General features: G+C 35.3%; 1 protein-coding gene across 1 annotated transcript; it reads right to left on the bottom strand.

Annotated features, from left to right (window-relative positions):
* Nucleotides 1-294: 294 nt before the first annotated feature.
* On the bottom strand, nt 295-8,942 carry tnfaip6 (tumor necrosis factor, alpha-induced protein 6). The gene is made up of 6 exons (XM_067409892.1): nt 8,777-8,942; nt 7,282-7,419; nt 4,844-5,005; nt 1,639-1,867; nt 1,487-1,527; nt 295-1,302 (listed from the first exon to the last, which is right to left on the bottom strand). The coding sequence occupies exons 1-6, from the start codon at nt 8,874-8,876 to the stop codon at nt 1,181-1,183; spliced, it is 792 nt and encodes a 263-aa protein (XP_067265993.1). The 5' UTR covers nt 8,877-8,942; the 3' UTR covers nt 295-1,180.
* Nucleotides 8,943-15,884: the final 6,942 nt, after the last annotated feature.

Genomic DNA, 15,884 nt, shown 5'->3' with positions numbered 1-15,884 from the left:
ATGTGAATAATTTTAACAAAATAAGAGAAATCATACAGTATACATGTTATTTTTTATTTACTACTGTCCTAAGTAAGATATTTCACACAAACAATGTTTACATAAAGTCCACAAGACAAAATTAAGTTTGTGAACCACTGATTCTTAATACTGTGTGTGGTTACCTGAATGATCCACAGCTGTTTTTATGTTTTGTGATGATTGTTCATGAGTCGCTTGTTTGTCCCAATATTCTTCAGAAAAATCCTTCAGGTCCCGAAAATTCTTTAGATTTCCAGCATCTTTTGCACATTTGAACCCTTTCCAGCAGTTACTGTATGATTCTCAGATCCATCTTTTCATACTGAGGACAACTGAGGGACTCAAACTCAACTATTAAAAAAGGTTCAAACATTCACTGATGCTCCAGAAGGAAACACGATGCATTAAGAGTTAGGGGAGAACATTTTTAACAGGACAAATATGTCCAGATTTTTCTTATTTTGTTTAAATATCTTTTTTTTTTTTTTTTTATTTAGTACCGCCCTTCAGAAGCAACAGAAGATACTTAAATGTTTGCCAAAAGACAAATTAAGTACAATATTCCTTTCGCCCCCGGGCTCTTAATGCATCGTGTTTCCTTCTGGAGCATCAGTGAATGTTTGAACCTTTTTTAATAGCTGTGTTCGAGTCCCTCAGTTATCCTCAGCGTGAAAAGATGGATCTCAAAATAATAGTCACTGCTGGAAAGGGTTCAAATATACAAAAGATGCTGGAAAACTGGAGAATTTGTGGGACCTGGAGGATTTTTTTTGAAGAATACTGGGCAGTTTAACTGTTCAGCACAAACAAGGGACTTATGAACAACCATCACAAAACAAAAAAAACAGTTGTGGATCTTCCAGGTAACAACACAGTATTAAGAATCGAGGGTTCATAAACTTTTGAATTGGGTCATATTTATAAATTCAGCTATTTTTTTGTCTTGTGGACTTTATGTAAACATTGATTATGTAAAATATCCTACTCAGGACAATACTAATTAAAAAAATGACATGCATTTTGTATGACCCCTCTTATTTTGTTAAAATTATTCACATTTTCACAGATTCTGCAAGTGGTTCACAAAATTTCAGGCAGCACTGTATATATAAAAAAATTACACTTGTAAAAAAAGTGGGACTGGTGTATTAAACAGTGGTCAAGAGAAGGTGATTGCATGATTGTCAGAGAACTGAGAGGAGTTCACAGCGGTGTACTGTAGCTGAAACCCTCCAGCCGTCACAGAAGAATCAGAGAGGAACTTCAGGGTCATGACGTTTCCTGAGCAAGAGACAATACAGAAACAAACATACTATCTCTATTTGGATCTCTAGTTCTCTCTTGATAAAATATTTGAATATCTTATACAGAGCACCTAACATAAAGAAGCATGAATTTCTAAAAAAAAAAAAAAAATTTATAAATGCATTCAAACTGAATGTAAGACAAACAACAAACAACATACCTGTACTTATGAAGTCCTCTGGAAGTTCATCCCCACAGTATCTATCCAGAATAAATATTCAAATATTTTTTTTTTTATAGTTAAACTGTAAACTCTCAGCGAATGTAACTTAAAGACCTATAGTAAATAAAACATAATCACTTATTATTTACCTGCCAACAAAGCCTGAAACATCATCATAGCTGTCATAGATCTCCAGGTAATCACTGAGGCAAGCTGTGTCCTCCTCAATGTCAAAGTCTAGAAACTGCAGGCGGATTCTCTGGCCGTAGCGCACACGAATGTGCCAGTAGCAAATCTGCTCATCCTGGTATTCTTCTGGATAACCAGGAGAATCCAAAACCTTCTCCTGATCTGTGTGCACTCCTCCACACTCCTTTGCTGCAAAGTCAGTACAACAGGTGTACAAATTAATACATAAATATATATCAATAAATGAAAAATCTAATTAATAAAGGGGTAATTCCTACTATGTCATACATGTTCATTAGTTTGATTGAATTATTATGTTTCATCTCCCCACATGGAGATGAATATCAGAAGTATAAAAAAAGGTCAAAGGGATATGAGCACTATGTTTATGCAGACGATGACAAATCCAAACTCTGTCTGCGGTTTGAGCTGGTGCTCGGTGACACACATCTGGTGCCCTGCCCTGAATGAGGTAGTGATTGGATACAGACTAAATTTAGACTATAAATTATTATTAAAGGTGCCTTAGAATCAAAAATTTAATTTACCTTGGCATAGTTGAATAACAAGAGTTCAGTACATGGAAATGACATACAGTGAGTTTCAAACTCCATTGTTTCCTCCTTCTTATATAAATCTCATTTGTTTAAAAAACCTCCAGAAAACAGGCGAATCTCAACATAGCACCAACTGTTACGTAACAGTCGGGATCATTAATATGTACGCCCCCAATATTTGCATATGCCAGCTCATGTTCAAGGCATTAGACAAGGGCAGCCAGTATTAACATCTGGATCTGCATAGCTGAATCATCAGACTAGGTAAGCAAGCAAGACCAATAGCGAAAAATGGCAAATGGAGCAATAATAACTGACATGATCCATGATAACATGATATTTTTAGTGATATTTGTAAACTGTCTTTCTAAATGTTTCGTTAGCATGTTACTAATGTACTATTAAATGTGGTTAAAGTCACCATCATTTCTTACTGTATTCAAGGAGACAAGAGCTGTCGCTATTTTCATTTTTAAACACTTGTAGTCTGTATAATGCATAAACACAACTTCATTCTTTATAAATCTCTCCAACAGTGTGTAATATTAGCTTTAGCCACGGAGCACTCTCAAACTCGCTCAGAATCAAATGTAAACATCCAAATAAATACTATACTCACAGGAATAGATGCATGCATGCAGCATGCATGACGAACATCTTGTAAAGATCCATTTGAGGGTTATATTAGCTGTGTGAACTTTGTTTATGCACTGTATAACTGCACTTATAGTCCAGAGCTCGCGGGGGCCGGGGAGCGAGAGATTTAAAGGTGCCGCACGCTGAATTGGTGCAAAGTTAATGATGCCCCAAAATAGGCAGTTAAAAAAATTAATTAAAAAAAATCTATGGGGTATTTTGAGCTGAAACTTCACAGACACATTCAGGGGACACCTTAGACTTATATTACATCTTGTGAAAGAACATTCTACGACACCTTTAATTTATTTTAAATGTGTTTATTTATTTATTAGATAAGCCAACCCATCCTGTTTGCATTGTATTGCATTAAACATCTATCTAAATATCTAAATTAAACTTTCAGGCAATGCTTTACCAAACCATTATTAAAAAAAAACCTTTCTCTTCTACTATTGTGTGTGTGTGTGTGTGTGTTTCAGGTATTCCCTACATTATTGGGACAAAATGTCCCCATGAATATTCCAAAACCCTGTCCTTGTGTGAACATTTTTGGTCCCCATGAGGAAGACAGCTTATAAATCATACTTTTTTGAAAATGTAAAAATGCAGTAAGTTTTCTTTGATGGGTAAGTTTATCGAAAATTCCTATAAAACATGAAAACCCAACGTGTGTATGTTGATCTATTAACAGTTTCATCAGATGAGATTACAGTCAGGGCGTAACGACTGCTTATATGATCGATTAGGAGCTTATTTGTATGACATGTCTCTTATTTAAAAAACAAAAAATGTCCATGCCAACAACTTCCACAGGACATCTCAACCTGAAGGTCTGTGGTCTCCATTTACTCTTTGACTTCTCTTTGAGATCACTGCTGACTCAAGCTCTCCATAGGGAGAATTTCTTTCACTAGCTCAATATAAATCAGGGGAAAAGAGCCAGTCACAAACTCAGCTGGGTCTCTGTTAATACATTACCACACCTTGTAAAACTTTCACAGTGCTTCATTTAGATTATTCAAAGTGAGAAACAATTTTCATTAGAATCTTCCGTATTCACGCCAGAGAAAACAAGCAAGCATTTTACAAGAAATGTATTATGCGTTTGTTCTCAGCTTGATTTTTTCAGTTTGACCACTCATTCTTTTCTGCATGTAACTTATAGTAATGTCCTGTGCTGATGTTCACTGTCCATCTGTCATTGTGTGTCATAAAGCAGCATCACCATTTCCCCTTAATGTTTCGTTGGTTGTCTTTGACCTCAAGTTATCCCACCCTCATAGTTTAGAGACCATTGAAAGTCTGAATAAAGATATACAGAAATGGTCTTTAACCTATGAAAATTTGTACCTTACTACCATGCTAATGACTTCTTTCAGTCCTAATTAGGGATGCGTTTCCCAAAAGCATTGTTAGCCAACTATGGTCACAAATTCCATCGTTATAAGCATTGTTTAACGAGACAGAGTTTCCCGAAAGCATAGTTTCAACGAACATTCACAAACAGCATCGGAAAGTTGTGTAGTTGGAACAACAGCTCTTGATCAGTCGTTAGAAGCATAGTTCCTTACAAAAAAAATAATGACTTCATTCAACAATTTCTTCTCTTCCCTGTCATTCTCCTATGCTGTTGATGTAGTAAACTCAGTGCAGTGCTTCTGGGTTCTACATCAGAGCGTTGACTCAATATCACCAACGTGGCCGAATGACTAATTTGCGATGATACAGTTCCGGGAAACAGTCATGACTATCTAGTTTATTTCTTCAATGATGCATTGTACTATGGTAGTTAATCAGTGAGTTATGTTGTTCTACGGGAAACACACCCCTGGATAGTTTTCAAGGAAAGTTTTATAAACCTATGATTTGTGTCACTGCTTTGTCAAAACCAATATCTGTTAAATCCAAATCTCTCTTTGGCTGACTAAAATCCACCCAGGATTGCCAAACTGCCTCCTCTCAAACTCACCCTCAGGGTTGTAGCAGTAGACATCCCATCTCTCACTTTTGTTGAGCCGGTATCCGTAATCAATGATTCCGACCTTCCCAAAACCACAGTTGGTGCCAGCTTTAACAATCGGATAGCCCACACGTCCTTTGTCAAACCATCCAGCTGAACACACGTGGAACCCTTAAGGAAAAGGACAATTTCTGTTAGTAATTTGACATTATTATTAAATGGATTTCAAATTCAATTATTTAGAAATTAATTTGAAAATATAATTAATAAAATGTGATCAAATACAATTTTAACAATGATCAATAATATTTAAATCATTATATAAATGATAAATTATAAAAAATATGTAATATTAATTCGCATAATTCTGTAGTTCATTTCTTTTTCTCAGTGCTCATATTATTACATCTGCAGTATTTCACCAAAAGATTCTGTATATTGATTTATATGGGCAAAGTACAATTTACTCATTTCAGGAGCTGAAAGACACATTTAAAGGAACACTCCACTTTTTTTGAAAATAGGCTAATTTTCCAACTCCCCTAGAGTTAAACAGTTGAGTTTTACTGTTTTCGAATCCATTCAGCCGATCTCCGGTTCTGGCGGTACCACTTTTAGCATAGCTTAGCATAGTTCATTGAATCTGATTAGACCGTTAGCATCGCGCTTAAAAATGACCAAAGAGTTTTGATATTTTTCCTATTTAAAACTTGACTCTTCTGTAGTTAAATCGTGTACTAAGACCGACAGAAAATGAAAAGTTGCGATTTTCTAGGCTGATATGGCTAGGAACTATACTCATTCAGGCGTAATAATCAAGGAACTTTGCTGCCGTTCCATGGCTGCAGCAGGCGCAATGATATTACGCAGCGTCTCTCACATACGTCTCCATGGTTGCAAGGCACGTTCCCTGTGCAAGCAGGGGCTCACGGGCGCTGCGTAATATCATTGCACTTCTGCAGCCATGGAACGGCAGCAAAGTTCCTTGATTATTACGCCTGAATGAGAGTATAGTTCCTAGTCATATCAGCCTAGAAAATCACAACTTTTTATTTTCCATCGGTCATAGTACACGATTTAACTACAGAAGAAAGTGAATTAATAATTTTTTTGAAACTCACAAGTTCAGTACAAACGTCATCTTTTTATAGAATGGCTGCACACAAATTGTATGGGAATAGTAACAATTTAAGAATAATATGGGGAAAGGATCTGGATGTGGAATTTGAAGAGGGTATATGGGAGGTCATAATGTCTGGTAAGATATTAGAAGCAAACTTATACACTACAAAATAATTAATCGATATTACTGGACACCAGTAAGACTTCATAAGTTAGGTTTAATGCGGGGTTAATTATTGTTGGAAATGTGGTCGCTCTATTGGCACGTTTTTGCACTTAATGTGGGATTGCCATTTGGTGGCTCCATTCTGGACAAGAGTAATTCTGGACTCAGACCATTGAGAAGTGGATGGAGCAGCCTATATCTTGCTCTCCAAGATTTTGTCTTCTTGGAGATAGAACTGTTCTACGGAAGGGAATATCTAAAGTACAGGCTGGTCTAGCTGTTGCTGGATGCATTACGGCTTGGAAGAACACAGACACTCCCTCTTTTAAGGACTGGATTGAGCTTATGACTTCTAATGCATCATATGAACGTATGCTGGCAAAACTTACGGACTCTACCTATGTTTTCAATCAGAGATGGGGTAGCTTTCAGAGCTATTTGGAAAAGAAGTAGAGATGTTTTTTTTTTTGTGGTTATTGTTTTTATTAGTTTAACATCTATGGATGTTAAGTTTTGGTATTGTATGTGTTTGTGTATTTTTATGTTTGTGGGTGAAAAGTTCAAATAAAAAAAAGTTAAATGACAAAAGATTCTGTATAGACTGAATATAAAATGTTCTCCACAACAAAACTACTAATTGAAGGAAATCCATCTTTTTTGAGGGTATGAAGAATAAAGGGCTCTTTGTGATCTGAGGAGCCATGGGCACCATTTGAAAGCTGCAAAACAGAGATGAAAAAAAGAAAGCAAAGCAGACCTCCTGCATAGAGTGCCATAGGCCTGTACTAGCCACAAAATGTTGTCATTACAGATCAGAGCTCACGTCTGGATCAAATTTACTCTTACTGCAAACAAAAGGGAGTCATTTTACAAGAAAACAGGTGTTACTGCTCAGGCAACACATGACAATGCCTTTTACAGTTAAACATAACACTGGGGTGGCACTAGGGAATGTTCATTGCTTTTGTTTATATGATGTGTGCAAATATTTAATATATCTGACTGTGAGAATGTTGATTAACATTCTGCTTCCTGACAGATTCAGACGTGGTTTAAAATTGTTTTTGACTGTTTACTGTTATAGCCTTGCTCAGCTTGCCCTCCCTTGATGTTTATTTTGGCATCTGATCCAAGAAAAATTTGTAAGTGTGATACAAACCAATTTGTCGAGCAGCCTCCAGTTGATCATACGTAGCAAGAGTCCCCCCCTCAAATTTGCACACAGCCTTGGCTTCCTTATACGTCAACTGATATCTTCCTTTGCGAGATTCGCGGTGGTAAACTCCAGCTGCTTGCTCTGTAAGAATAGAGAACATGGGTCTCATTTGGCAACACTATCAGCTTCGAGGACTCATGCAAAGTTATCTGGGCCTGTTCAGTGTCTCAGAACAATGATTTACCTGTCTACACAAATTACGTCAGCCCTAAAACAGGAAACGTATTTTAGAAGGTTTTATCTAACATATATTTCACTGTGCAGGACATCCTGAATACATAAGGGACAATTCTGATGTATATCCAGTTGCGTTGGTAAGATTACTAAACCAGATGAGGCCCCTTTTTGCCTCACAGAACATCATGCTGTTTTGCAGTTGTTTTTAAGCACGCATGCATAACCTTCAAAAAGTTCCCATCTCAAATGAGTTTTAAGCCAGTGATTTTACTGTGTTGGCCTCAAACATCAAGGTTTTGCAAGCATTATTGAGCTCCAAACATGTCTCTGAGAAAAGCCCAAAATGGGAGACTCATTTAAAGAATGAATGTTGCAAAATACTGTAGCACCTTATTTAGCCCTACATGTAAGTGTTTTCAGATGTGGAGTAATTGTCAAGCCACTGTGCCACCATAAGTAAATAAATAAAGCTGCTTACAGTGTGGGAAATATACAATGTCTTTAAGAGAAGATTAGGTTTTTTGTTTGTTTATAATTCATTTTAAATGTTTACTATTTTCTTATTATATGTAGGCCTAAATGTACAGTAAATTCTCAAAAAGTCAATTCTAAATTTTCCAATCTAAAACACAAGTCCTTTTAGATAAGAAAGCCTGAAAAGAAAACTACCTAGAAGAGTTTTTTGTGTGTTGGTTCCAGTCGTAGCTACTACTTATCCCACATAATCCTCACTCATTATTTATTTCAATGGTTTAATCCAAATCACAGTCGGCTACAACTAAAACATTGGTAAATATTGGTTTTACTTTGGGAAAACAGTGAAATGCCATATCAAATGTAGATTGTTCTTTCCTGTGTCTTGCTATCAAACAACTAAAATCTACGGAGAAATGCCTGTGAGTTTCTTGGATCATGCTGAAAGTGGTGCCTTAAGGTAAGCTGCAGTACACAGTAACAGAATGAAGTCATTTCCCTGTGTTTACAAGGTCCCTTCAGACTGCCTGCACTGTCAGCATTTACAGAGTCATAAGCCTCTCAAGTCTATGGTTCCCAAGCGAAATGCACACAACTCATGCTGTATAATATAAACCTTGTTGAACAGTAAATGAAAGATTTTGCTTTTTAAAATCATTATATAGACTAGGAAGGGAAAACAAGAAAGAAAGAAACATTAGTTTTAAAATATTCCTACAGTCCTATCACTTATTCTACTTAACACAGTTTGGATCAACAATAAGAACATGTGAAATAAAAAGCCTACCCAGCCAGATAGAGTTGTGCAGTATTCCATTCTTGTAACCCCAAGCTTCAGTCTCCTTCAGAACAAATATAACAGCGAATACAGCATTTAACACGTGCATTTTTTCTAATTCCGCAGCGGATCATACAGATGTTAGCGCAGCTGTCACGCAATGAACTGTGCACATCAGGCGCAAGCCAAGTTTAAATGGTTTTCCTGCCTACTAGACTCTGACGTGTGATTTCAGTAACTGATGACGATTGTGCGGAGGGCTGGATCGGGGAAGACCCCAGAGCCATATGTTGTCATTTGTTCTTTTGTTCTTTTCTTTTTTTTCTCTTCTTCTTTTCCTTTTTGATATTGTTTCTTGACATATACTGTATGTTATTGTTCTTTGAATAAAAAAATAAAAATTATATTTAAAAAAACAGAGCCATATGCACTGTTATAGAGCAAGCTTATTTTATAATAATAAATAAATGAATGGACATGCAAAGTACAAAACAAGACAAAAATCATCTTATATATTTATATATACAACTAAGTATTCAATGAAAAAGTATTCAAAAAAGTAACGTGGACTGCAAATTAACAATTGATATATATATATATATATATATATATATATATATATATATATATATATATATATATATATATATATATATATATATAAATTGTTAATTTGCAGTCCACAATTTATATATATATATATATATATATATATATATATATATATATATATATATATATATATATATATATTTATATATATATAAATTGTTAATTTGCAGTCCACGTTACTTTTTTGAATACTTTTTCATTGAATAATTAGTTGCTAAATACTTTGACATATTTAGCAACATTCACACGCCACAAGGTCTGTTTTTTTAAATTAAAAACATGCCTGTGATGAAAATGAGTGATGAAATCACTTCTCCACTTTAATTGAAACATTGTATCTTCTCGGATTTCTTCATTTTAGTTTAAATATCTTAGAGACCCACCAAGATATATAAGCATTCCTCTTGAATGTATGTGAAGATCCAGTCTGAGGAAAAGATGAAAAGGCTTTTCTTTGTTTATAGAGAATATAATATAAACTACAAATTAATTCATTTTCTTTTTGTTTGCATATTTTAATGTTTAAAACATTAAAATGTAAGCCTAAAAAGGTCAAAATAACAATATATATTATTTTAAATATTATGTTTATTTTTTAAAATGTGAAATTTCATCTTTAAGTTCTCTGCTTGGGACCTAAAAATTACACTCAGCAGACACAGATTGAAATGGGTCCGTGTACCTTTGGATAATTTGTTTTCTCATTTTTGTCTTGTAAATTTATTTTTACAACATAGACAGTTAAGAGTAATCCCAGGTGAAAAAAGGTAAATTTCTGTAATGTACTTAAAGTGCTCTATTTTCACACACTAATTTTGTACTTAATATATTAAAAACTCTACTTTAGTACCTCTTAAGATAATCTTAAGAACATCTAAGTGTGCTCAACTGTGCTATTTTGAGACACCATGAAATATGAACTAAAATGTGCTTTTAATATACTATCTCTGTATTTAAAAAATGTATTTAGATACAATTTATAGTACATTTGAATCCATAGTGTACTACAAGTGGTAACTACAAACCCGATTCTAAAAAAGTTGGGACATTGTACAAATTGTGAATAAAAAAGGAATGAAATGATTTACAAATCTCATAAACTTATATTTTATTCACAACAGAATATAGATAACATATCAAATGTTGAAAGTGACACATTTTGAAATGTCATGCCAAATATTGGCTCATTTTGGATTTCATGAGAGCTACACATTCCAAAAAAGTTGGGACAGGTAGCAATAAGAGGCCAGAAAAGTTAAATGTACATATAAGGAACAGCTGGAGGACCAATATTGAACTTATTAGGTCAATTGGCAACATGATTGGGTATAAAAAGAGCCTCTCAGAGTGGCAGTGTCTGTCAGAAGTCAAGATGGGCAGAGGATCACCAATTCCCCCAATGCTGCGGTGAAAAATAGTGGAGCAATATCAGAAAGGAGTTTCTCAGAGAAAAATTGCAAAGATTTTGAAGTTATCATCATCTACAGTGCATAATATCATCCAAAGATTCAGAGAATCTGGAACAATCTCTGTGTGTAAGGGTCAAGGCCGGAAAACCATACTGGATGCCCGTGATGTTCAGGCCCTTAAACGGCACTGCATCACATACAGGAATGCTACTGTAATGGAAATCACAACATGGGCTCAGGAATACTTCCAGAAAACATAGTCGGTGAACACAATCCACCGTGCCATTCGCCGTTGCTGGCTAAAACTCTATAGGTCAAAAAAGAAGCCATATCTAAACATGATCCAGAAGCGCAGGCGTTTTCTCTGGGCCAAGGCTCATTTAAAATGGACTGTGGCAAAGTGGAAAACTGTGGTCAAATGAATCAAAATTTGAAGTTCTTTTTGGAAAACTGGGACGCCATGTCATCCGGTCTAAAGAGGACAAGAACAACCCAAGTTGTTATCAGCGCTCAGTTTAGAAGCCTGTATCTCTGATGGTATGGGGTTGCATGAGTGCGTGTGGCATGGGCAGCTTACACATCTGGAAAGGCACCATCAATGCTGAAAGGTATATCCAAGTTCTAGAACAACATATGCTCCCATCCAGACGTCGTCGCCTTCAGGGAAGACCTTGCATTTTCCAACATGGCAATGCCAGACCACATACTGCATCAATTACAACATCATGGCTGCGTAGAAGAAGGATCCGGATACTGAAATGGCCAGCCTGCAGTCTAGATCTTTAAAATGATACATTTTCTCAGTTTAAACATTTGATATGTCATCTATGTTGTAAAAATATTGAATAAAATATTGAAATTTGAAACTTCCACATTATTACATTCTTTTTTTCACAACTCGTACAGTGTCACAACTTTTTTGGAATCAGGTTTGTAAATATATTTTTTAAATAAATAGTATATTAAAAGCACATTTTAGTTCATATTTCATGGTGTCTCAAAGTAGCACAGTTGAGTATACTTAGATGTTCTTAAACTTATCTTAAGAAGTACTAAAGAAGATTTTTTAGTATATTAAGTACAAAATTATTGTGTGAAAATAGAGCACTTTAAGTACATTATAGCAGTGTACTTTTTTCACCTGGGGTTGCACTCTGAATTAAATGTAGGAGGTGTTGAGTCATTCTGTTTCACAATCCAGCCTACATGAATTTAAAGCAGTTTCCATTCCATGATTTCATGCCATACTGTAACCTGTAACACTGTCCAGCTCAATCTGTGGTTTCACACAGGCCATTTCTAGACTGTGAGTCTGTGATTGGCCTACACACCCTGAAAGGCATGAAAACTGCCAAAAAAAAGTTCAGCTTGGAACTCTGGACATTTGTCTGTCTCAGTGATGGGGTAAATACAATTTATGATATTAATTTTGGCTTGTATGCCATACTTTGTTATAGAGGCTAGTGAAAAAATGATTAGCTCACTCCATTAGATCATTTCACTAAACAGAATGTGCAGTGCATTTAACTCGCTCTACTTTTTTGCCTCCGGATTAAAAGTTTACATTACTAGGTTTTAGTATTTGCCTGCAGTGAGCTTGTAAATCTTTGCTAAAAGTGAAAAGAAGGTAGAAAAATGTTGTACTGGCACAGAAAAAAAGGATCAGCTGGATATGACTTGAATACTACATACAAACAAACTTATGTCTAAGCTGGTCTCGGTCTCCAGGTCACATGCTGTGACCCCGACCTGCTCAACCTAGCATTCTGGAAGAGAGAAGCAGAATTTCATACAATGACATGTAATTCCATGACCTAACATCCTGCTTAAGCCTACACCATACTGAGATGGTAGAAACCACAAAGACACACCAACCAATACACCCGAGCCCACATTCTCCCTCACACACTCCAGATATATGAGTCACTTATGTCTCTCTCCTCTTGCTCTTGAATAGTTCACTTAAAATCTGTCATCATAAACGTCCCAAACTGATATAACGTCCCAAACTCATATGTCTTCAGAAGACATGAGTTGGAACATAGCACATGAGTTGAATAGACCACTCTTAATGTCATTAATTAATTCATTAATTAATTTATTGATTTTCTTGATCACTGTTCGAACTACTAACAGCAGAATAAAAGCTAAGGCCTGTGGACATGCACTATGACACTTTATCCAGTAGATGGCGATATAGGATAGAGCAGCACATTTCTTCCATATTTCCTTAAACACAAAAGATCCTTATTATTACCTAAGAAAAATAAAATTGTCTTTTTTCTTTTTGTTCTTTTATTCAATTAGTGTTACAAAACTGTAGTGTCACTGGTCACTGCAATAATTATGTCCAGAAAATGGAGCTATTCTCTAGGCTCTGGGCATTTAGTCTTCAGTAAATCATTATTTTTTTTAAATCAAGATCAAATTAAATTAAATAAATCTGGACTGATATTAGTATTTGTGTGATCATTGAGTAATACAGCAAATAATGTGAGCAGGGCATACAGTATATAGTAATATACCACAGCACTTCCTTTTTGATCACATTAGGGCAGTACAAATATTCTTGACTGGGTTCTGCTTACAGCAATGAAAGTATGCTGAAATGAAAAGGGTTGATTTACTGACTTCACTGAGAGAAAACTGAGATTTGGACCTGTGAATGAGTAATGCTGCTAGCAAAGATCAGACACTCAGGCATAAAAACAAAATACTCTTAAATACCCACATAATTATTTATGGATAAACATACTATGGCACCCATGGAAAGCTCCCATGTACCATAATGCCCAAGAATCTGCACAAAGTGAGTATAGGCCTCAGTTTACAAAAATCATTTGCATCACAAATTATTGATCATTAGTAATGAATATGAGCTTACTGTGGCTCACACAAACTTCACTCTGAATCAAACCGGGTGAATTCCTTCACTGAATGCAGACATGTAGTGAGTCAAAGACACAGACTCATTTGATGAGTATCAGACCTCAGTGCTGCAGGACATACCTTGCATTCCAGTAAAGCTTAATATTGGCAGTTATCACATTTCACTGGAAATGGACACTGAAGGTAATGAAAGACATGTTTGGCACATGTAGATAGCTTGAAAACTGCATGATGCATAATGCTTCTTTTTATATAGTGTTTTTTTTTATTCCAGTGTTGGGGAAAGTTACTTTTAAAAGTGATGCATTACAATATTGCGTTACTCCCTAAAAAAAGTAACTAATTGCGTTAGTTACTTTTTATGAAAAGTAATGCGTTACATTACTTTTGCGTTACTTTTTCTCACCTAGGCTGGGCTTGCTTGTTTGTTTTTTAATAACAACAAAAAAGTTCTATTTTGGGCAAATGTTAAGGCCCTTTAACCCCAAAAGTGAAATGAATAAGCATCAGGCAGAATTAAATGCATATTTACACCTGTACAGTAGAGGATGCAGCTCAAACAAACCTTTCAGCTGTGCCGCCATTCTGGATTGAAGAAGTATATGATAAAGGAGATGGAAGTTCAACTCTCTTCTTTCTAAATCTAATCTAAAGTCATTTTTGCTTATTAGTATGGTTGAATTAGATCATTGAAGGTCAGCAATAAATAAAGTGAGATTAAATACATAAAGTATATTTGTGGGTCCATGTAATTTAATATAGTAAATTATTACAGGTTTGTGTAAAATTTTGAGATAGCATTTTACTGTTTTTATTCATTTTGAGGAATACTGAATATTTTCATGCAAGTGAGATGAGTAAATGCATGATCACATTTAGTCTAGAACTATAATATTTCTCTCAACATGGGCACAGAATATTATTGTCAGTCAATAAATGTGAAAAAGTAACTTGCGTTACTCATTTGAAAAAGTAACTTAGATATTTTGTTGTAAATTGAAAAAGAAAATGCATTACTTTACTACTTACTTGAAAAAGTAATCTGATTGCGTAACTCAAGTTACTTGTAATGCGTTACCCCCAACACTTATTCATTCAATCAAAAGTGACAGTAAAGACTTATAAGTTATAATTTAAATTTTTTTTTTCACCAAAGAACCCTAAAAAAAAAAAAAAAGATAAGAAATAACAAAAATAGAATGATAAAAAATAGAGTATTGCTTCAATGGAAGTTCTGTCTGTTCAAAATCACATGAACTATATGGTCACAAATTTACTTAGTGACCTTAAAATTATTATTTTTCAATTATTAATTATTCATTACCTTTGTTTAAAACTTCTCAAAATTTTAAGACCACCTGTTTATTTGAACGAAATGAGAAATAAATCAAGGGAAAAAGAGAGAACATTCACAAGGGGGCAGAAGATCAGGCCTTCACAGTCACATCTGCTGCTGTTCAGCTCCTAAAATCTCAGACGTTACTGAAACACACAAACCTACTTTCCCTTCTTATGATCAGAGCTGCGTCCACCCAGTGACATGACTTCACTTCTGTCTGAATGCTCTGGCTGTTGATACTGGCTCACAGCTCTGGAGGAAAACAGCATTCAGCTCATCAAACTTGGAGAACATCTGATTTATGTGCAAACGACCACAGGGTTGACATCCCAATAAAGAAGAACCACTGGAGCTATATACACATATTTGCATTTCTACATGCAACCCTAAGTCTCTGCTCTAAATGTCAGCCATGGTTGTGTTGTGTGGCAAGAGAGCATGGAAATGGTGGCAGTGTGACCACATGGCGGTTACTTTTGATTTGGAGGATTTAAATTTACCATGCAGACTTTTACAGAAAATACAACTTGAAAAGCTGAAAATGTAAGACCCTTCTCCATACCTTTGATTGGATTGATAGTAGACCACCCACCAGTCCTGGTAAAATACTCTTTTAAGATGTGTTAGGGACTTAGTCTCATGTGGTTTCACAGTAAATCAACACAAAGTGGTTTTCAACTAGGTTCAAAAGGCATGTGCACTTTCCCCATCGCAAACACAGCTGCTCTCTATAACTGAACCCGAATCCTTTGACACGTCACCAAACATGTACACACTGTAAAAAAAAATCCCAGTAATTTACAGTAAAAAAACGGCAGCCGTGGTTGCCAGAACTTTACCATAAAAAATACAGTAGCAACGTAAAAAA

Source organism: Chanodichthys erythropterus, chromosome 14 (assembly GCF_024489055.1).
Source record: "Chanodichthys erythropterus isolate Z2021 chromosome 14, ASM2448905v1, whole genome shotgun sequence".
Classification (NCBI taxonomy): Eukaryota; Metazoa; Chordata; class Actinopteri; order Cypriniformes; family Xenocyprididae; genus Chanodichthys; species Chanodichthys erythropterus.
The sequence above is the reverse complement of the archived record's forward strand: the minus strand, read 5'-3'. Positions and strand labels throughout refer to the sequence as shown.

Bases quoted from the DNA above. Each gene is read 5' to 3' on its own strand.
- tnfaip6 (XM_067409892.1), bottom strand. From the start codon at position 8,876: ATGCACGTGTTAAATGCTGTATTCGCTGTTATATTTGTTCTGAAGGAG. The intron at 1,868-4,843 runs GTGAGTTTGAGA...CTGACTTTGCAG, and splicing joins CTACTGCTACAACCCTGAGG to CAAAGGAGTGTGGAGGAGTG. The intron at 1,528-1,638 runs GTAAATAATAAG...TATTCTGGATAG, and splicing joins GTTTCAGGCTTTGTTGGCAG to ATACTGTGGGGATGAACTTC.